General features: G+C 64.2%; 1 protein-coding gene and 2 long non-coding RNA genes across 4 annotated transcripts; 2 read left to right on the top strand and 1 right to left on the bottom strand.

The window, feature by feature from the left end:
- Positions 1 to 4,359: 4,359 nt before the first annotated feature.
- On the bottom strand, positions 4,360 to 15,098 carry BNIP3 (BCL2 interacting protein 3). The gene is made up of 6 exons (XM_051830100.3): positions 14,907 to 15,098; positions 8,835 to 8,985; positions 8,251 to 8,335; positions 6,676 to 6,782; positions 6,460 to 6,609; positions 4,360 to 5,040 (listed from the first exon to the last, which is right to left on the bottom strand). The coding sequence occupies exons 1-6, from the start codon at positions 14,950 to 14,952 to the stop codon at positions 4,995 to 4,997; spliced, it is 585 nt and encodes a 194-aa protein (XP_051686060.2). The 5' UTR covers positions 14,953 to 15,098; the 3' UTR covers positions 4,360 to 4,994.
- Positions 11,775 to 13,057, top strand: LOC149121884 (uncharacterized). Its single transcript, XR_016221399.1, has 2 exons — positions 11,775 to 11,909; positions 12,128 to 13,057. It is a non-coding gene; the product is annotated as an uncharacterized LOC149121884 (long non-coding RNA).
- A 117-nt stretch (positions 15,099 to 15,215) lies between the features above and the next one.
- Positions 15,216 to 20,787, top strand: LOC149121883 (uncharacterized). Of its 2 annotated transcripts, none has more exons than XR_016221400.1 (2): positions 15,216 to 15,551; positions 19,980 to 20,787. It is a non-coding gene; the product is annotated as an uncharacterized LOC149121883 (long non-coding RNA). The 2 variants fall into 2 exon arrangements; XR_016221401.1 differs by lacking the exon at positions 19,980 to 20,787 and adding an exon at positions 17,892 to 18,187.
- Positions 20,788 to 21,265: the final 478 nt, after the last annotated feature.

The following is a 21,265-nucleotide window of genomic DNA, read 5'->3' as shown; positions in this document are numbered from 1 at the left end:
CGCGTGCACGCCGTCGGGGTGGGGGGCCCTCAGGGGTGCGTGTGTGCTGTGGGGTAAGTGGGGTGAGGGGACCCTCGGGGCTGTGCATGCCGTCGGGGTGAGGGGACCCTCGGGGCCGCGTGCACGCCGTCGGGGTGAGGGGAGCCTCGGGGCTGTGCGTGCTGTCGGGGTGGGGGGACCCTCGGTGCTGTGTGTGCCGTGGGGTGAGGGGACCCTCGGGGCTGTGCGTGCCGTCGGGGTGAGGGGACCCTCGGTGCTGTGTGTGCCGTCGGGGTGAGGGGACTCTCGGGCTGTGCGTGCCATCAGGGTGAGGGGACCCTCGGGGCTGTGCATGCTGTCAGGGTGAGGGGACCCTCGGGGCTGCGTGCGTGCCCTGGGGTGAGTGGGGTGAGGGGACCCTCGGGGGTGCGTGTGTGCTGTGGGGTGAGGGGACCCTCGGGGCTGTGCGTGCCGTCGGGGTGAGGGGACCCTCGGGGGTGCATGTGTGCTGTGGGGTGAGTGGGGTGAGGGGACCTCGGGGCCGCGTGCCGTCGGGGTGAGGGGACCTCGGGGCCGCGTGCACGCCGTCGGGGTGAGGGGAGCCTCAGGGCTGTGCGTGCTGTCGGGGTGGGGGGACCCTCGGTGCTGTGTGTGCCGTGGGGTGAGGGGACCCTCGGGGCTGTGCGTGCTGTCGGGGTGAGGGGACCCTCGGTGCTGTGTGTGCCGTGGGGTGAGGGGACCCTCGGGGGTGCATGTGTGCTGTGGGGTGAGGGGACCCTCAGGGCTGCGTGCGTGCCATCGGGGTGAGGGGACTCTCGGGCTGTGCGTGCCATCAGGGTGAGGGGACCCTCGGGGCTGTGCATGCTGTCAGGGTGAGGGGACCCTCGGGGCTGCGTGCGTGCCCTGGGGTGAGTGGGGTGAGGGGACCTCGGGGCTGTGCGTGCCGTCGGGGTGAGGGGACCTCGGGGCCGCGCGCCGTCGGGGTGAGGGGACCTCGGGGCCGCGCGCCGTCGGGGTGAGGGGACCTCGGGGCCGCGTGCGCGCCGTCGGGGTGAGGGGACCTCGGGGCCGCGTGCGCGCCATCGGGGTGGGGGGACACTTGTGCTTGCGCCTCTTGGAGCTGCGGGCGCGGCCCTGGCTCGGGAGCAGCCCTCCTGCCCAAGCTGCGACCTGAGGACGCGCAGACCTCGCTCGCGCCGGGACCCTCACCACCGTCCTCCCCAGGCCGGTCACAGTCGCCTGCCGGCTGGGCTGCCGGGGATCCGTCACCCCACGTCCCAGGAGAAAGGACCCCATTTCCCAGGAGCCCCTGCGATGCCGCTAGCCCGGGACCACACTTGCAGGGAAGAGGTAGGTCTGCTTATTTTCTTCACGTGTTCCTTTGAAGAGTTTACGTGGGTGCTCGGTGGCAAAAACGGCGTCCCCGGCCACCCCCCCCACCGGGGCTCCCCAGCCCTGGGCCGCTCTGCCTGGGCCTCGCCCTGCGTCCCCGTTCCCTGCTGCTGCCTCACGGGGTAGAGGCGATGGGGTGGCCTCGCAGCCCACGTGGTAGGTGACCCCGAGAACACCCGTGTCTCACGCCGCACGGCCCACTCGGGAGCCCACCGATGGGTCGGGGGTGCATGGCTGTCACTCCTGCCGTGTGACTGGGTTCCACTGTGGACACCTGCAACACCACAGTCGGGGTCACTCGGTGTCCCGGTTCTGGCCACTGGCGCCTGGGTCCCGTGTGGGCTTCGTGCTTGTCGGAAACCAGGATCTTCCTGTTGGCCGGGCTCACTGCTGTCGGGGTGCACTCAGCACAGCCAGGACACGCATGTACTCACGCACACAGAGCCAGGGCACGCATGTACTCACACAGGGCACGCACAGAGAGCCAGGGCACGCATGTACTCACACAGGGCACGCACAGAGAGCCAGGGCACGCATGTACTCACACAGGGCACACATGCACGCATACAGAGCCAGGGCACGCATGTACTCACACAGGGCACGCATGCACACAGAGCCAGGGCACGCATGTACTCACACAGGGCACGCATGCACACAGAGCCAGGGCACGCATGTACTCACACAGGACACGCATGCACACAGAGCCAGGGCACGCATGTACTCACACAGGACACACATGCACGCACACAGAGCCAGGGCACACATGCACACACACAGAGCCAGGGCACACATGTACTCACACAGGACACACATGCACACAGAGCCAGGTCACACATGTACTCACACAGGACACACATGCACACAGGGCACACATGTAGTCACACATGCACACACACAGAGCCAGGGCACACATGTACTCACACAGGGCACACACATACTCACAGGACACACATGCACGCAGAGCCAGGACACGTGTGTACTCACACACAGGACATGCATGCGCACAGCAGGAGTCCCTGCCGGACCTGCAACTCGACCCGCAGTGCACGCGCTCTGCCCCTGCCTCCCGCGCCTGCCGTCAGCTGGCTGCAGAACTGCTGACCCCCGGACGCACGCACGGACGGACGGACGGACGGACAGCAGGAGACGCTGGCGCTCACGGGGGCCGTGCATCCTCCCCACCCCCCCCGCAGCTCAGCCAGCCCCCTTCCCACTGAGGGTTCCCGGTGGATTTCACTCAGTGAGGGTCTGAAGCATTAGTGGGACCCAGCGCCAGCGATGCAGAGTGCGGGCACGCACGCCTCAGCCACGCGCGACCCTCGCGCGCCCACTCTGCCTTGGGTTCTGCTGCGGGGTCCCCGTAGCTGTCTGGAGGTTGGTGGTTTAACCTCTGCTTGTTTGAAAAGCAGGCAGCGTTCCATCCACTGGCTCACCCAGAGGTCCCGCACAGCCAGGCACAGCCAGGAAGCCAGAACCCCGTCCTCTCCGAGGGGGCAGGGAGCCCGGCGCTGCAGCCATGGCCGCCGCCTCCCAGGGGGCACGTTAGCAGCAGGAAGCTGGAGTCCGAAGTGGAGCAGGGACCTGACCTGGCCGCTCTGGTGTGGCGGCAGGTGTCCCAGGCTGCGCCAAAACCCCTGTGCCAAATGCCAGCCCCCCCAGGTCTGAGCTGGGCAGGGCTGGGCGCTGTGTGGCCAGCAGACTAAAGTGGCACTGCCAGCTTCTCACTTGTGCAGCCGAGCAGGACAGCGTCTGTGGGAGGGAACGGACCCCGTGTCCGTCCCCAGGCCCACTTCCTCTGCACCCCACCGTACTGACAGCGCACCCCAGAAGCCACTCGGCTTCCTGGGAAGCCTGTGGTCCACACTCAGATGCTCTGCACTGTCCCCGGTGCCGTACGCAGTGTGGACGACGGAGGTGGGGGCAGCGGAGACGCCCGCGCTCCTCGCTGGATCACCTGTGCCTGCGTCCGGCTCGGCCCAGGTTCCTGCTCCTGCAGACGCTGGGAGCCCTGCGATGAGCTGCAGCTCACGGGTCCATCCGTGAGGGCGCTGCCTCAGCACAAAACCAGGGCAAGGAACTGCTTTAACCCACGCAGGCAGAGTTCACTTCTAACCTTTTGAAAACTTGCACACATGGATTTCAGTTTTGGCACCAGATTTACTTGAGGCCGGCGCCGCGGCTCACTAGGCTAATCTTCCGCCTGCGGCGCCGGCACACCGGGTTCTAGTCCCAGTCGGGATGCCAGATTCTATCCCGGTTGCCCCTCTTCCAGGCCAGCTCTCTGCTGTGGCCAGGGAGTGCAGTGGAGGATGGCCCAGGTGCTTGGGCCCTGCACCCATGGGAGACCAGGAGAAGCACCTGGCTCCTGGCTTCGGATCAGCGCGGTGTGCCGGCCGCAGCATGCCAACCGCGGCGGCCATCAGAGGGTGAACCAACAGCAAAGGAAGACCTTTCTCTCTCTCTGTCCACTCTGTCAAAAAAAAAAAAAAAAAAAATTTACTTGAAAGGCAGTTACAAAGAGCCAGAGAGAATCTTCCATCCGCTGGTTCACTCCCCATTGGCCACAATGGCCGGAGCTGGGCCGGTCTAAAGCCAGGAGACTTGGGCATCTTCCACTGCTTTCCCAGGTCACAGCAGAGAGCTGGATCGGAAGCAGAGCAGCCAGGACTCGAACCGGTGCCTGTATGGGATTTCGGCATTGCAGGCAGCAGCCCACCCGCTACACCACAGCGCTGGCCCAGCCCCAGCACCAAAATACTCCTCCCCAAACCTGTCACTTTGAAATTCTTAGAGTCTGATACTCAGAGCAGATTCCTACAGGTGGGTCGTGTCACTCGTCTGTATTTCCAGAGAGCCCGCCCATCCGGCTGCTCCAGCCCCGGCCCCCGGCCCCCTGCCCCCTGAGCCCCACTAATGCAGGACGGAGAAGGGAGGACGGGCCTGGCTTCCTGATGTCGATGTGAAACTGCACATGAACACAGTACCCTCTGAAGGTTTGGCAAACATTTATTTTTTTCTATTTCCAGTCTCTTAAAAGTAGACAGATTTGCTTTACAAGGACACCGGGGTCAAGCACAAAGCAGTGCAGGAGGAGAAGCGAGGGCACCCGGCCGACCCCAGCGCCCAGGGAGCAGCGCCTGGCCGACGGAGCACGGGGTGGGGCTGCACCTGCCCCCACCCCGTGTCTAAGCATGACTTAGCAACAATGAGCTTAATCAAGTGTCTTCAGTAGACGACCTTATCCATTAAATGCAGCACATTTCCTACAACAGTGTGAATGTAAGGCCACGATTCTGTTCTAGACAGACCCCTTGCTGTGCTGATTTCCCATCCACATCACTCCCTCGTCTGCACGTCGTGTTGACTGGATTCACGTGTCAGCTCCACTTCTCATGCTATAGGACATCATGGCTGAGTATTAGAACTACCTACCAGATATTTCTACCTAATATCCTAAGAAAACTGGCAACCAGACCGGTGCAGGCGGTACTCATCAGCCTGACATGCGCACTGATCGGTTCCCGCACGGCCCGCGTCCGTTCTTGCACTCAGGGAACCGCGCAGCCGCAGCGACCCCCGGGTGAGCGAGGGCCACGTCCACGTGCACGTGCGCGTCCACGTCCTCAGAAGGTGCTGGTGGAGGTGGTCAGACGCCGGCCGATGTAGATGCTGAGCGGGAAAGAAGGCGGTTAGTCCCCCGCCCGTGGCGGCACCGCCTAGATCTGTTACACAGGACGTGAGGCCGCCTCTCCTGTGAACCCCCACCGAGCGCCAGCTGGGCACAGGGCAGCGCGGTTACCCTGCGCCAGGCGGGCGCCCTGCTTAGTGCCTGCCGCGGCCGGGTACAGGCCAAGTCGCCCAGCAGGGCGGGCCGGCCTCACTCTGAGCCACCTACCAGCTTCTGCCCTCAGTCCTGGGGAGAGGCGCCCAGGGCGTGGGGGAGCGGGTGGGTGCCCACCCGGGGAGGCACGAGGAGGGCTCTTCAGGGAAGGGCAAGCACAGAAGCCCGGCCGCCCGGGCCTGCAGGAGCGCGCGCGGGCTCTGTCCCCGCGTCAACAGGAAGCTGCTGGCACCGCCGGGCTCCGTGGACAGAGCTGCGTCCCGATACGGCCTGTCCAGTAATGGAACCTGCCTCCGGGGACCGTCCCCCAGCTGTACGGAAAGCTCGGAAATGACACTCGGACTCCCTGGTGACACGGGCGCAGCCTGGTGACTCCGGAAAGCTCTGCCAGAGCCGTGGAGCAGCGTGGGGAGGGGCGGGCGGGCGACCCCGACCCAGCGGACAGCAGCTGCGGCCCAGGAAGCAGAGGGGTGCCTGCCAGGGGAGCCAGGAGGAGGGGTGCATGGCCCTGGCCAGAAGTCATCTCCACGGGCGGGGAAGGACAGCCCCACAAGGTCCCGCAGGACGGGAAACAGACGGCCTCGCTGGCCACGGGGACGGGGTGGGGGAAGGGAGGGGCTCTGCACCCTGCCCCAGGCACGCGCGCTCGGGCCAGCCCAGACGGAACACGTGCGCACACCAGACTGGGCGAGCCCGAGGGAGAGCGCAGCTGGGGGTCCCGTCAACCCCCCGCTCTGCCGCGCTGCTCGAGCTGAAGTCAGAATTATATCCATCTTTTCTTTGACAGACAGACACACACACATCTTGCACCCACTGGTTCGCTGCCCGGATGCCTGCAACAGCCCAATCTGGAGTGTGGAGCTCAGTCCAGCCTCCCGTGTGGGCGGCAGGGGTCCAAGGACTTGGGCCATCGCCTGCCCCTCCCAGGGAGACCAGCAGGGACTGGAGCCGCGCCGGCCTGTCGGGGTCACAGGCTACAGCCAGGATGAAGTGGCCGAGCCGTCCAGCAGGGGGAGCCAGCTGAGCGCAGGCAGGCGCCACGTGCTGTGCGCGAGGGAGGCTGGCTGCACCACACGCGTGATGCACGCAAGGCAGACAGGACCCCCTGCTTGGACGCCACGTCCTCGCGGGACAGGAGGCACGGCCAGGTGTGCGGGGTGGGGACACAGGCTGTGTGGACACGCCGCCGGCACAGCCGGGAGCTGGCCCCGAGGGCTGAGGCCGCGCGGGCCGCGGGCCGCACCTACCCCAGCCCGATGGCCAGCAGGTGAGAGAGCAGCAGCGACGGCAGGAAGACCTTGAGCACGTCCGCCGAGAAGACGCCCCCCTTCCTCATGACGCTCGTGTTGCGCATGCTCAGCGCGGCCGCGCGTCTCGGGTGCCTGAAGAGGAGCTGCCTGCAGGGACAGGGAGGTCAGCCCGCGCCTGCGCACCCGGCGCCCGCCAGCCGAGCCCAGACTCACTTCGGGGGGACGTTCTCCGGCCGGCTTGACCAGTCCCATATCCAGTCTGAGTTTTTCTTTAAGATGCTTTCCACTTCTTTCCTTCTCTCAATGAAATCCTCCTCGGACTGAGAGAAAACGGAAAAGCAGATCAATCGCCACATCCACAAGCGACAGCGTCCACTGCACCCAGCGGCAGGCCGGCAAGCTCGGAGGGAGCCAGGCGGTGGCGGCCCGGGGGACGAGCGGACAGAACCCGCCGCGAGGTCCTGCCCAGAGCGCCCAGCCTGGACTCAGCGGGATGGCGGTGGCGCCAGGAGCGGCAGCCGCGCTTCCAGGGAGGCCCGTGACGCGAGCCCGCCAGAGACGCGCGTGGAGGCACAGGCAGGGGAAGGTCCTCCCGTGGGACGCGGAAAGCAAAGAGGTCTACAGACCACCGCGGTTTAAGCTGCATTTAAAAAAATCAGGTATCTGTACAAAATACTAATTAAAAGGGATTTTAAATGCAGGAATGTAGGTGTTTTTCTTTTTGCATTTTCAAAATTCCCCATCTAATCATGAATTCCTTTTTAAAAGCAGGGGAAATAAACAATGCGAACACCCACAGCGTGGGTCCGCCGAGCCGCACTCGGGCCTCACAACCGGCTCCTGCCACTCAGTCTGCCCGTGCCAGGGGCGCCGCCCCGGCCAGCGCCCAGGGTACCAACTGCCTGCTAGCCCCGCCTCCCCCCCAGCTCTGGGGTCACTACAGACAAACCATTTCAGAACACACACACTGCATCTGACAAGCGCAGCACTGCACTCCTGGGTACACTGAACACAGCACTCCTGGGTACACTGAACACAGCACTGCGCTCCTGGGTACACTGAACACAGCACTGCGCTCCTGGGTACACTGAACACAGCACTCCTGGGTACCACTGAACACAGCCCTGCGCTCCTGGGTACACTGAACACAGCACTCCTGGGTACACTGAACACAGCCCTGCGCTCCTGGGTACACTGAACACAGCACTCCTGGGTACACTGAACACAGCACTGCGCTCCTGGGTACACTGAACAGCCCTGCGCTCGTGGCCCGAAACCCCAGAAAGACCTGGGGCTCACACTCAGCCTTCAGAGGGTCTGCAGCCCCGCCCACAACAGCACCGAGCGCCTGGTGCACCAGGCTGAGTTCAGGCTGGTGAAGCGGTCTCACCCTGGGCTCCGGCCGCTTAGTTGCCAGTGCTAAGCCCCGCGCTGGGTGCCAGGAAGGACCCGGTGTCTGGAGTGAGAAGGACGCCCAGAGCCACAGCAGGAGGTAACTGACAGCCAGTGAGGCCCAATCGGCCAACCAACAGCGGAGGGAACGCGCCCAGCAGGGGGCTCCCTGCCACCCTTCGACCTCCCCCGGGCCGCAGGCACAAGGGAACGCTGTCTCGCTTGCCGGGAGTCCCTGGATGGTGGCAGGGCACCCACGCTCCACGTTCCTCCCTCCACGCCTTCCGTGGTCAGCTCAGTGATGTCCCTCTACTGGGGACATCCCACCCAGAGCCCCTCAGAGCCAGGCCTGTCCCGCTCAGCGCCTCCGAGGCTGCGGCCCCTTCCCGAGCCTACCTGGGAGCTGGTTTTCTCCCCGGTGCTGTGCGTGTCCGTCTCAGAAGCTCTGGTAGTGTCCTGCGGTGTCTGCGAGCGCGGCGGGCTTGGGAAGGTGTGAACAGAATGGAAGAACAGACGGCCACGTCAACATGCTACCAGAGAGGCAGGGCCCGTTCGCAAGGACCGAACTCCTCCGTCTTGACAGCGGAGCAAGTCAGCCACCGGGTGTCCCCCAGAAGAGGCGGGGGGCTGACTGCCGCCGCCAGCTCCGTGGTCTGCCTCCCGGCTCTGGGGAGCACCCCAGCTTTAGACCAGTGACTCGGCCCCGCCCTGACCAGGACCCGCAGAGGCGTGTGTTCCTAGAGACCGACCATACTGCAGCTGCGAGAAGGGCGGGGCTCCGCTGTTTCCGGGGGGCTCCTTTGCTTTATTTGGTCCCCCCACAGACAGCCCCAGGTCAGCTTCCCCACCAGGGGGCGCAGTCCCAACATCAGAGCTGTTCCCGAGTGCAGCCCCCTATCCTGGAATCCAGGCATCCCGTTGATCCATGGACCATCTCCCCAGCGCAGCAGCCCTGCCACGCGCGGCCTGTTCACGCCTACCTGTCACAGTGGGAGCTCTTGGAGCTACTCCGTCCGGACTCATGCTGGGCGTCCAGCAGTATTTTTTCCAGGTCACCATTATAAATAGAAACGGAGGCTGGGACGCTGTTCCCGTTGCCATTGTTGCTGAAGTGCAGTTCTACCCAGGAGCCTGCGGGACGAGGAGGGAAAGGGGGCGTGGCTGGAATGCAGCCAGCCTGGGACTGGAACGTGTACCCCTGCAGGCCTTCCATTCCCAAGAGGTTCCCCGGCGACACACAGTGACCCATGTCCGTAGCACACACACCCCCACGCAGCCTGGGCTGGCCTCGCCCTCACTCCCCGTGCACAGGCAGCCCGTTACCAGACAGAGGTTCGGTACCTGTCCAGGGTGCACGCCTGCACGGGCTTCGGCTGGGCACCTACTGAGCAGGAGGATTACTGGGCTGAAAAGTAACGTGTGCTCGGGTTATGAGCAAATGGTCCCACTTTCCCACACAGCCGACGGGGCCGCGGCGCCTCACGCGGAGCCCCTGCGCTTTACCTGCCGTTTCACTTTTTTTTTTTTTTTTAAGATTTATGGATTTATTTGAAAGAGTTACACAGAGAGAGAAGAGAGGCAGAGAGAGAGAGAGAGAAACAGAGAGCTCCCAACTGGCCTCAGCGGCCAGAGCTTCAGCAATCTGAAGCCAGGAGCTTCTTCCAGGTCTCCCACGTGGGTGCAGGGCCCAAGCACTTGGACCATCTTCTGCTGCTTTCCCAGGCCACAGCAGAGAGCTGGACTGGACGTGCAGCAGCCAGGGCACAAACTGGTGCCCTATGGGAGGCCGGCACTGCAGCGGCGGCTTTGCCCTCTGCGCCACACGCCGTGCCCACTGGCGTCTCACTCCTAATGAGGGTTTCGCTTCTCATGACTGTGGGTCACCTGGACCTCGGCCTGCACCACGGCTGTGTGCTCCCTGCGCAGAGCCTTTCGCACGTGATGCTCCCCTGTGGCTGCTTCCCCCACGCACCCACCTGCGTGCCACCCCCACCCGACCTGAGACGGGACAGCTGCGTGCCACCCGACCTGAGACGGGAAGCTGCGTGCCACCCCCACCCGACCTGAGACGGGACAGCTGCGTGCCGCCCCCACCCGACCTGAGATGGGACAGCTGCGTGCCGCCCCCACCCGACCTGAGACGGGACAGCTGCGTGCCACCCCCACCCGACCTGAGACGGGACAGCTGCGTGCCACCCGACCTGAGACGGGAAGCTGCGTGCCACCCCCACCCGACCTGAGACGGGACAGCTGCGTGCCGCCCCCACCCGACCTGAGACGGGAAGCTGCGTGCCACCCCCACCCGACCTGAGACGGGACAGCTGCGTGCCACCCCCACCCGACCTGAGACGGGACAGCTGCGTGCTGCCCCCACCCGACCTGAGACGGGACAGCTGCGTGCTGCCCCCACGCGACCTGAGACGGGAAGCTGCGTGCCACCCCACCCGACCTGAGACGGGACAGCCTCGCTCCCCTGCACTGCGGTGCCCCCTCGTCAATCCAGCACACAGACAGACGGCGGCCGTGTCACACGTCTGCTTGACTGTATAGCAAAGATCTGCTCACAGGTAATGCAGGCGGCACACAGAGGTACGGGCTGCAGTAGGGAGAAGACGGAGGCAGACTACAGAAGATCGGGAGAAAAGTCATACTAGAAAGGAGTAAGTTAATTCTGCAGGCACTACCATTAAGTACAGCAACCATCACCCAGCTGTGCCTGTGCTACACCCACGCAGCACCACGCAGCACAGGGAAGCAGGGCAAGTTCCCGATGCCACAGCACCTCTTCTGGGGGAGGCAGGCCTGGCCCTGTGCACAGAGCGCGCCTAACCATCCGAAAAAGCACCAAAGGCAGGCCTGGGAATGCAGGGTGGGTTTGCAGCAGACACGGTCACCAGCCCCAGCCCCACGCCTTCTCTGTGCAGCTGCCTGCACTGCCCCGCGCTGGCCCGGCCCACGTGGGGCATCATTAATTCACACGGGCCCGGGATCTGCAGCACTCCAGTCTCCCCGGCCTGGGGACGGTGGCCCCTTGAACGCGGAGCCACTCCCCGGGCCGCGGCCTCTGGCTCCTGTTTCCCTGGGTCCGCTGTGTTACGCAGATTCTCCATTTACCTGAGCGAACACTGCCCAGGTTGGACACTGACAGGTACGCAGTTCTAGGGGAGTGGTCCTTTCTCCAGCTCCACCCTGGCACCAAACGTGGGGTTCCTTCCCCCACACCAACAAGCAAGGTTCTGACACCCGCCACTGTCCCAACAACTCAATCCTGCTACCGCTTAGAGCGAGCGGCAAATGCCCCCTACAGACACCAGCTGCAAACGGGGTGCCAGGCTACCACACTCCTGCCTTGCCACCTACACACCCAGGGGTCCCCACGACCCTCAGGCCCAGTACTCTATCAGGAAGGACACAGTTCGGGAGTGAGGGAGGGGCCAGCGCCCCCACTGCAGGGCACACCACCCTGCCACCACAGGGATGTGCCCACAAACTCTGAAGCTCCGTGGGCCTCCAAGGCCCCTCCCTGGGGCCTTGCCAGTGTCCTCCCTCCACTCCTCCTCTCTTCCCAAGGCCTCATGTGCTGGCTCCAGGAGCACCAGTCAGTCCCCAGCTGTTCCTTTTAAGTGTTGTTCCTTCATTTCCACTTCTGAAAAGCAGGGAGAAGAGACCTTCCACGTGACGCTCAGTCCCCAAGTGCCAGCAACAGCCAGGTGTAGACCAGGCCAAAGTCAGGAGCCGGTACTCAGTTCCAGTCTCCCACGTGGTGCCTCCAGGGTGCGGTGGCGGGAAGCGGAGCTGGGCGTGACCCAGGCACTGCCATGAGATGCGTGTCTCGGGCAGCCTGCTCACCGCTCACGTCTCACCACCACTGGAGCTCCGGGCCAGGAACTGCAGACAGAGGCAGCGGGAGTTTCTCACACGGGGAGGCCAATGCACGTCCCTGACGGTGCTGCTTTCACAGAAACCAGAGACGAGACGCTGCTCACATTCTGGGGTCAGCAGTCCAAGCCAGTGCCCTCCACCAAGCCCCTCCAGCAGGGCACCCGGACCCACAGGTAAGGAGGAACCCTCAAGGCCTCGCTGACTTTAAAAGATTTATTTGAAATGCAGAGTTGCAGAGAGAATCAGAGGTAGAATCTTCCCTCGGCTGGCTCCCTCTCCAAAGGGCCACAACAGCCAAGGCTGGGCCAGGCTGAAGCCGGGAGCTTCATCCAGGTCTCCCCCATGGGTGGCAGAGGTCCAAACACTGGGGCCACCTCTGCTGTTTCTCCAGGTGGATCAGCAGGAAGCCAGAGCAGCCAGGACATGCACAGGGGATGTCGGGGCCACAGGCGGCGGCTTTACCCACCACGCCACAGCGCCAGCCCCCTCGATCAACTCCAACTATCAAAGCACACACCTGAACTTTGGAGGGGACGTTCAACCCGAGGCCCTGCACTCTCCCGTCACCCCGCACGGGCGTGCAGCACGCGGCTGCGGCGCTGCTTGGACGCCCCATCCATCAGAGTGGAGTCTTGGCTGCTTCCGGCCGCGGCCACAGCCCAGCAGGCAGGGGAGTGCCTCCGCCCGGCAGGGAGACCTGGACGAGTCCGCTCTCCTGCTTTGTCCTGGTCCAGCCACGGCTGTGGTGAGCATTTGGGCAGTGAAGCAGCAGGCGGAAGCTCCGTCTCCAAATCTCAAAATAAACAAACTCAGAAAACAAAAACTTTGGGTTCAAAAGTTGTATTTCAGGAAATGATTTACTAAGGGACAGGAGTTTTATCATTAACCTGTAGCAACTCCCTGAGAAGGTGCTTCCTGCAAGTGAGAGGCCGCCGCTAACCCCCTCGCTTCCTGAGCTGGGCACTGGTGCCATCCAGTTCAGTGTCTCCTGGTAACTGTAACCACAATGTATTCCCAACGACCGACCGACCGCAAAGGCAGGACCCAGGGACCTCATTCTAGAAGTCTCTAGCCAGGCTTGCGTGGTTGGGGCTGGCAGGCCCCCCCCCCCCGGCGCAGGTTTCAGCACCCACGTCTGGTACTGGCTCCCTGCTCCCAACCAAGCTTCCTGCCCCGGCAGGCGGCAACCGACGGCCCGGCCCGAGCCCTGTGTCTGCGTGAGACCGACGGAGCTCCTGGCTCCGGCCAGCCACCCCAGGCTGCTGTTTGGCAAGCAATCGTCTGTCGTCCGCCTTTCAAATAAATCAAGGTTTGTTTTTTAGTTTTTGGTTGACTTTGCTAACAAGATACACAGCAGGCGGATGTAAACCCCCTCAACCACAGACTCAATACGACCCAGCTCTTCAGAGTTCTGAAGCCACTTCGTAGGTTCCACTTATTCTTCCATTTTGTTAAAATAGCAAGCTTCGTCGGACCTCCACCCCGCTGCCCTGTCAGAGCCGGGGTAACCCTGTAGGCCCCCGTCCCCCGGTGCTGGTTCCGTGGCCACAGCCAGCCCCCGAACCTCACGTGGCATCTGGGATGGGACAGTCGCCCCAGGGCCTGTCCCCGAGTTCAGAATCCCTGTGCCACCCACTGCACACCCAGAAGCCCCACGGAGACGGTGCACAGCCGGGGGCTCTGAGACGGGAGACGGGGCTGCAGAGGGACGGGGGGGGGGGGGGGGGTGCACTTCCCCGGGAAGCCTGACGCAAGGGAGCTGCTGAGCCTGGAAGGGACCGGAGCCCCAGGCCCCACAGTGCTTCTCCCCGAGGGTGGGCTGCAGAAGTCCTGTTCTTCCATTCAAAAGCCCATTAGCGGGGAGAGGAAAGAGACCGGATTGGCACGACTGGACGTAAGAACTCAGGCTGCGGGCTTCTACCAGCGCCCCAGTCACGTGGCTCAAGCTCCCCGCCGGCGCTCCCGAGTCCCCCGTCTTTCCTCACCCACCGTGCAGCCTTGTTTCCCACTTCACCTCTGAACCTTCCTGCGATGTAGAGACCAGAACCCGGCTGCCTGAGACCCCCGGGCAATGGACCCGACGCGCCCCCCCCCCCAGGAAAATGCGACTCCCCCCCCCCCCCCCGCAGAACACCGAGAGCACAGGAAAGGCAGGGCGGGCGCCCGGAGCGCGGGCAGCGGGGACCAGGGCTCCCGAGCCTGCTGCCCGGGCCCAGGGAGGGCCGCCTGGGCCGGCGCTGGGCCTGCCCGCGGGCCAGAGGTAAACAAGAGGCGATCAAACCTCGCAGGCAGGCAGGGATTACATATCCTGGGCAGCTGCGAGGCCCCACGTGACGGCGCTGGGCTGGGCAGCGAGCGAGTGCCCGGCCGCACGTACGCCCAGGCCCGCAGGATCCGCAGTGAGTTTGCCCCGGTGCAGCCGTCCTCTCTCGGACACTGAGAAAGCGCCATCGGACGCTGGCCGGGACCGAGCAGGCCGGTGTGCGCAGGGCACGGGAGAGCCAGAGGCCAGGGCGGGGCGGCCACGGCGCACCCCTGGGGTCTCGCTTTGCACCGAAACCCCGGGCTACGTCACGGCGGCACTGTCAGTCACTGCAGTTTTCGAAATCGCTGCGTTACGGCGCTCAAAACGGGGCCGTTCCAAAGCAGGGCTCGAGAACCAGGAGACCCGGGCGCTGCGGGGCCCATCGCCCCGTCCCCAGCGCTCTCAACCCCGGCCGCCCGGCTCTCCAGCGGCGGAGCGGCGAGCAGACGGCATCCGCCTCCGTGCGCTCCTCCCGCGCTCCCCCTGCGCGGCGGCCGCCCCTCGCAGGCCGCAGAGGTCGGGCCCGCGCCCCGCGGACCCACGCGCAGGCCGCCGCCCTCCCCGCGTGGGCGTCTCTGTAGCGCACGGACGACCTGCACCGTGGGGTCTCTGTAGCGCACGGACGACCTGCACCGTGGGCACCAAGCGAGCCGCCGCGGACCCGCGCCCCTCCCCCAGGAAAGCCTCCCGGGCACGGACGTTAGAGACCCCGAAACCCCACTCCGCCGAGCCGGGGCCGGGGGTCCAGGGCGCGACTCCAGGCGGTCCCGCGCCGCGGAACGCAGGCTTCTCCGTCCCGTCCGACCCGCCCGGCCCCGCTGCGAGGGCCTCCCCGCGCCGCCCCCGCCGCCTCCCCAGGCCTCACCCTGAAGGTTCTCCTCCTGCAGCCCAGGGGCCCCGCTCTGAGCCATGGCGCCGGGGCCGGCAGCGCGGCCGGGCTGTGGGTGCGTTCCGACGGTCGAGGCCGGAGCGCCGAGGGCCCGCACGGCCAGGCCAGCGCGCCGAGCCGCGGCTGCGTGAGTGAGGCGGCCCGGCGCCCCGCCGGCCAAGACGCACTGGGCGGGCCCTGCGGCGGCGCCCCCGGGCCGCGGGGCGGGGCCTGCGCTGCGCGTGCGCGGGGGCCCGTGGCGCGTGCGGCACGTGCGGCGCGTGCGCGGGGCGGGCCCAGGACGGCGCTGGGCGGGGCTGCGGCGCGGGCGGGGGCGGGGCCGGGGCCGGGGCTCCGCCCCCGGGGCTGTCCGAGCGGCCAGCGCGGGTCAGCGGGCTGCGTCAGCGCGGGGTGGCCCCGGTCCGCGTCCGCGCGCCCTCTCCGAGCGTAGGCTCTGCCGGGGCCCCGGGCGGGCAGGACGCAGCCCTCCGGCTGGCGTGGAAGGTCGTGTGGCGCCCCGTGTTCGTGCCCTAAGGGCCTGGGTTTGGCCGGGCGACCGCCGTGAGCAGGGCGGCCTCCGGGTGGACGCGGTCGGGAGCCCCAGGGCGGCCTGCCTGCCGTCAGGAGACCCTCGAATCTCTAGTAAGTGAGGAGTGCCGCGGATCCTTCCGTGAAATGGAGCAGCCGGGACTCGAACCGGCGGCCAGGAGGTGCAGCCTCACCCGGGCCCCATGAAGTTCCCTGTAGGACGTGGGCGATGGGCAGGCCCGCGGCCGCCTCTGCCTGGGCAGGGACGTAGCTCGACGCACTACCTCCACACTCGCTCTTGTGATGTGGTTGTCCATTTCCGACTCATCTGCAAGGCACAGAGCTGGAGAAAGATCTGTGCTGGGTCACTCACCAAATGCCGCACAGCCAGAGCTGGCCCGGGCCGAAGCCGGGAGCCAGGAGCTCCACGCAGGCCCCCACCGCGGTGACACAGGCCCCCACCACAGTGGCACAGGCCCAGGAGCTCCACGCAGGCCCCCACCGGGGTGGCAGAGGAGCCAGGAGCTCCACGCAGGCCCCCACCGCGGTGACACAGGCCCCCACCACAGTGGCACAGGCCCAGGAGCTCCACGCAGGCCCCCACCGGGGTGGCAGAGGAGCCAGGAGCTCCACGCAGGCCCCCACCGCGGTGACACAGGCCCCCACCACGGTGGCACAGGCCCCCACCGCGGTGGCACAGGCCCAGGAGCTCCACGCAGGCCCCCACCAGGTGGCAGGGCCCGGTATCTGAGCCGGCACCTGCTGCCTCCCGGGTCCACACTGCCAGGGAACTGCGATGGAAGCTGAGTCAGGACGTAGGTTCGGGCGCTCAGGTAGGGATGCAGGCGTCCCAGCAAATCCCAGCTCCATAATACATTTTTAAAGTTTAGATTTTAAAGTTTAGCATTGCCGTGTAGCAGGTACAGCTGCCCCTGCAACGGGTGCATCCCGGCTGCTCCACTTCCGATCCAGCTCCCCGCTGTGGCCTGGGAAAGCAGCAGATGCCCAGTGCTTGGGCCCTGCACCCACGTGGGAGGCCTGTGTGGAGCTCCTGCCCCTGGCTTCTGCCTGGCCCAACCCTGTGGCCCTGTGGGGAGTGAACCAGTGGAAGGGAAATTCTCTTTCCCTCTCTGTAACTCTGCCCTTCAAATAAATAAATTTTTAAAAGAGAAATTAATAAACTAACATTTTTATTAAAAACAAGGAAAAGTAAACAAATTAGAAATTAATTATCCTCATTGAATTCAAATTTTATTTTGTTGATAAATGACTTTTTTAAAGATTTATTTGTTTGTAAGACTGAGTTAGAGGGAGGGACAGAGAGAGAGAGGTCTTCTATCGCTGGTTCACTCTCCAAATGGCCTCAATGGCCAGAGCCGAGCCTGGCCAGAGCCAGGAGCCAGGAGCTTCTTCAAGGTCTCCCACTTGGGCTCAGGGCTCAAACACTTGGACCATCTTCTACTGCCTTCCCAAGCACATTAACAGGGATTGGAAGTGGAGCAGCCGGAACCTGAACCGGTACCCATATGAGATGCCAGCATCTCAGGCGGTGGTTTTGCCGGCTGCACCATGACTTCGGCCCCAGTAAGTGACATTTTAAATGGTGAAATGCATAATTAAAAATCCAAAAGAAATATTAAAATCATGCAAGCATCATCTGTACCTTTATTTTAATAAGAAGTAAGCAAGATGCATTTCTTTTTTTAGATTTTTTATTTATTTATTTGACAGGTAGAGTTACAGACAGTGAGAGAGAGAGAGACAGAGAGAGAGGTCTCCCTCCATTGGTTCACTCCACAAATGGCCGCAACAGCCAGCGCTGCGCCGACCCAAAGCCAGGAGCCAGGTGCTTCTCCTGGTCTCCCATGGGGTGCAGGGCCCAAGCACTTGGGCCATCCTCCCCTGCACTCCTGGGCCACAGCAGAGAGCTGGCCTGGAAGAGGGGCAACCGGGACAGAATCCGGCACCCCAACTGGGACTAGAACCCGGCGCCCATATGGGATGCCGGCACCGCAGGCGGAGGACCAACCTAGTGCGCCACAGCTCCGGCCCCTCAAGATGTTTTACCAAAACTCATGAGGGGGTAAAAATTCCAAAGAGGAAGAAAAAATTAGAAAGGTAGAAAAGCCAGGCTGTGAAATCCAGCTGTCCAAGAGGAGGGACAAGTTCTCTGCTATTTCCAGGCACAAACAGGGAGATTTTACAGCTTCATTCTCCGCAGTGGATCGAACCCTGAAGCTAAAGTCAGATGGTGACACTGTATTTAGGAATAGCATATTAAGCCACGTTCACTTAGGAATGTTCATGTAAAAATACGAAACAAAATTCCAATAAATTAAATTCCAAAGAAGATGAACACATTACAGGCAGGCAGAGTTTCTCCTGGCGAGGTAAGGATGGCGTAATATCCACTCCATACACGGTGAGGGGAGAAAAATGTGTTCATCATCTTAGGAAAAGCCCAGAGAGGCAGACGCTGGGCCCAGCACCGAGGATGCCCGTGTCCCTCGTCCGAGAGCCCAGGGTGGACCCCAGCTCTGGCTCCTGATTCCAGCTTCCTGCTACTGGACACCCGGGAGGCAGCAGGTAATGGCGACTGAACTGGGAACGGGCCGTGCTGGCTCCTGGCCGCAGGCTCCACTGTTGCGGACGTTTGAGGAGTGAACCAGCAGGTGGGAAACCTTTGAATGTCCCTGTGTCTCTGTGTCTCAGCCTCTCAAATGCACAAATAAAAATTGAAAAAAAAAATACTCAACAGACCAAAGATTAACCATCGTTTTTGAAGCCAAAGTAATGCAATACCATTCTTAATGTAGAGCAGACACACAGCCCCAAAACACACCTAGTGAGTTAGAGAGGGGAAAGGCTCGTTACCAGGGTGTGAAGGGCGCTTGTGGGCGGCCGTGCTGTGCCTGACACCCCGTGCAGGCCCTGCGGCCTCTGCTTCCGTGCGCAGCAGCCGGCTTCCCTTCCCACCAGGAGCACCCGGGACCGCAGGCAGACTCCACAGGGCGGTGGCCTCTGTGGGGGTGACCCTGTGCCCGGGGTGGCCCTGTGTGGGGGTGGCCCTGTGTCGGGGTGACCCTGTGTGGGGGTGGCCCTGTGTGGGGGTGACCCTGTGTCCCGGGTGGCCCTGTGTCAGGGGGACCCTGTGTGGGGGTGGCCCTGTGTTGGGGGGACCCTGTGTGGGGGTGGCCCTGTGTTGGGGGGACCCTGTGTGGGGGTGGCCCTGTGTCCCAGGTGGCCCTGTGTCGGGGTGGCCCTGTGTCGGGGTGACCCTGTGTCGGGGTGACCCTGTGTGGGGGTGACCCTGTGTGGGGGTGACCCTGTGTCAGGGGGACCCTGTGTCGGGGTGACCCTGTGTCCCGGGTGGCCCTGTGTCAGGGGGACCCTGTGTGGGGGTGGCCCTGTGTCCCGGGTGGCCCTGTGTCGGGGTGACCCTGTGTGGGGGTGGCCCTGTGTCGGGGTGACCCTGTGTCCCGGGTGGCCCTGTGTGGGGGTGGCCCTGTGTGGGGGTGGCCCTGTGTCGGGGTGACCCTGTGTCCCAGGTGACCCTGTGTCGGGGTGGCCCTGTGTCCCGGGTGGCCCTGTGTCAGGGGGACCCTGTGTGGGGGTGGCCCTGTGTCAGGGTGACCCTGTGTGGGGGTGGCCCTGTGTCGGGGTGACCCTGTGTGGGGGTGGCCCTGTGTGGGGGTGGCCCTGTGTCGGGGTGACCCTGTGTGGGGGTGGCCCTGTGTCCCAGGTGGCCCTGTGTCGGGGTGGCCCTGTGTGGGGGTGACCCTGTGTCGGGGTGACCCTGTGACCCAGGTGGCCCTGTGTGGGGGTGGCCCTGTGTCAGGGTGGCCCTGTGTGGGGGTGGCCCTGTGTCGGGGTGACCCTGTGTCCCAGGTGGCCCTGTGTGGGGGTGGCCCTGTGTCCCAGGTGGCCCTGTGTCGGGGTGGCCCTGTGTGGGGGTGACCCTGTGTCGGGGTGACCCTGTGTCCCAGGTGGCCCTGTGTGGGGGTGGCCCTGTGTGGGGGTGGCCCTGTGTCAGGGTGGCCCTGTGTGGGGGTGGCCCTGTGTCGGGGTGACCCTGTGTCCCAGGTGGCCCTGTGTGGGGGTGGCCCTGTGTCCCAGGTGGCCCTGTGTCGGGGTGACCCTGTGTCAGGGGGACCCTGTGTGGGGGTGACCCTGTGTGGGGGTGGCCCTGTGTGGGGGTGGCCCTGTGTCAGGGGGACCCTGTGTGGGGGTGGCGGCTGCCTGGCTGTGTGGCCGTCTTTGCTCCATCTCCTTTCCAGCATTCTCCGAGCCCTCCCACATTCTTTCTGCAAATGTCTTTTTTTTTTTCAATATTTATTTATTTGGAAGAGTTACAGAGAGAAAGATGGCGATCTTCCACTCACTGGCTGGCTCCCACACGGTCACAAGGACGGGGGTGGGGCCGGGACAGAGCAGGAGCTGGGAGCTCCATCCAGGTCTCCCACGCGGGTGCAGGGCCCAAGCGCTTGCGTCATCTTTTTTTTTTTTCCTTAAGGTTTATTTATTTATTTATTTATTTGAAAGGCAGAGTTACAGAGAAGCAGAGGCAGAGAGAGAGGTCTTCATCCACTGGTTCATTCCCCAAATGGCCGCAATGACTGGAGCAGGGCCAATCTAAAGCCAGGAGCTTCTTCCAGGTCTCCCACGCGGGTGCAGGGGCCCAAGGACTTGGGCATCTTCCACTGCTGACCCAGGCCACAGCAGAGAGCTGGATCGGAAGTGGAGCAGCCAGGACACGAACCGGCGCCCATCTGGGATAGCGGCCCTGCAGGCCTGCCACAATGCCGGCCCGTGTGGGGTTGTCCGGGAGCAGGATTGGAAGTGGAGCTGCCGGGACTTGAAAGCCTGCTCTGAGGAATGCTGGCGAAGCCGGCGGCCGCGCGAGCCACTGCACCGCGATGCCGCCCCTCAGCAGTCAGCCGGACCTCGGCCCTGTCACTGGCAGCTAAGAAGCCTTCCCAACAAGGGCAGTCACCAGAGCTCCCCCGGAAGCCCCCCACAGGTCCGCAGGTCGGCGTCCGCCGCGTCCGTCCGGCTGACGGCAGCCAAGTCCCTGTCCCGGCGCTGCTTCCTGGAGGTCTTGCCGTGCCCGAGGCTGGAAGCAGAAGTGCACTTCTATCCCAGGAAGAAAGGACAAGCCGTGCCCCCGCCCCCCCCCCCGCCCCCCCCCGCCCCCCCCCGAGGACCAGGCGCTGGTGGGGGCCTGGTCGGCGAGTGCAGCCGCCAGGAAGGGCAGTCGGATGGGATGGCTCGCTAGGAAGCCAGGCGGCCTGCTGCCACGCTGCCACAGGGGCCCGTGGAGTGTGCTCTGCGAGGCGTTGAACAGGAGGCCGCCGGCCCAGCCGGCCAGGCTAAAAATAAACGCGGAGTCACTCCCGCGGCAGCTCCACGTCACCGAGCTGGAGCCGGGCGGTGCTGCACTCCTGACCTGGGAAATGGAGACGAGGGGGACGGCCTGGCGGAGCGCCGTCCACTTTAACCTTCACCCAAGAGCCGTGACTGAGGGGCCTGGTGTTAGTACTCAGCCACTCCCCTGTTGTTGTCTCCCTCCTCCCAAGGAGAGTGGCTCTGAAGGGTCCATCTGTGTACACGTTCCCCGTCCACAGACCCCACCACCCCGCACAGGCCACGGGCGCGCCCATCGGCGGGGATGAGGCGTTGCCCTGTTTGGCAGTGGGAAATAAAACGAAGATGGTTAAACTAAATCGAAGTTCGTCCTCTGACAGAGGCAAGCACGCGGACGGCGGCGGCAGCAGGTGAAGCCACCACTTACCACGCCCGTTCAAGTCCGGCTTCCCGCTAACGTCCCT

The sequence above is a fragment of the Oryctolagus cuniculus genome, chromosome 15 (genome assembly GCF_051225735.1).
Source record: "Oryctolagus cuniculus isolate XC-2025 breed Fujian yellow rabbit chromosome 15, ASM5122573v1, whole genome shotgun sequence".
NCBI classification, from domain to species: Eukaryota; Metazoa; Chordata; class Mammalia; order Lagomorpha; family Leporidae; genus Oryctolagus; species Oryctolagus cuniculus.
The sequence above is the reverse complement of the archived record's forward strand: the minus strand, read 5'-3'. Positions and strand labels throughout refer to the sequence as shown.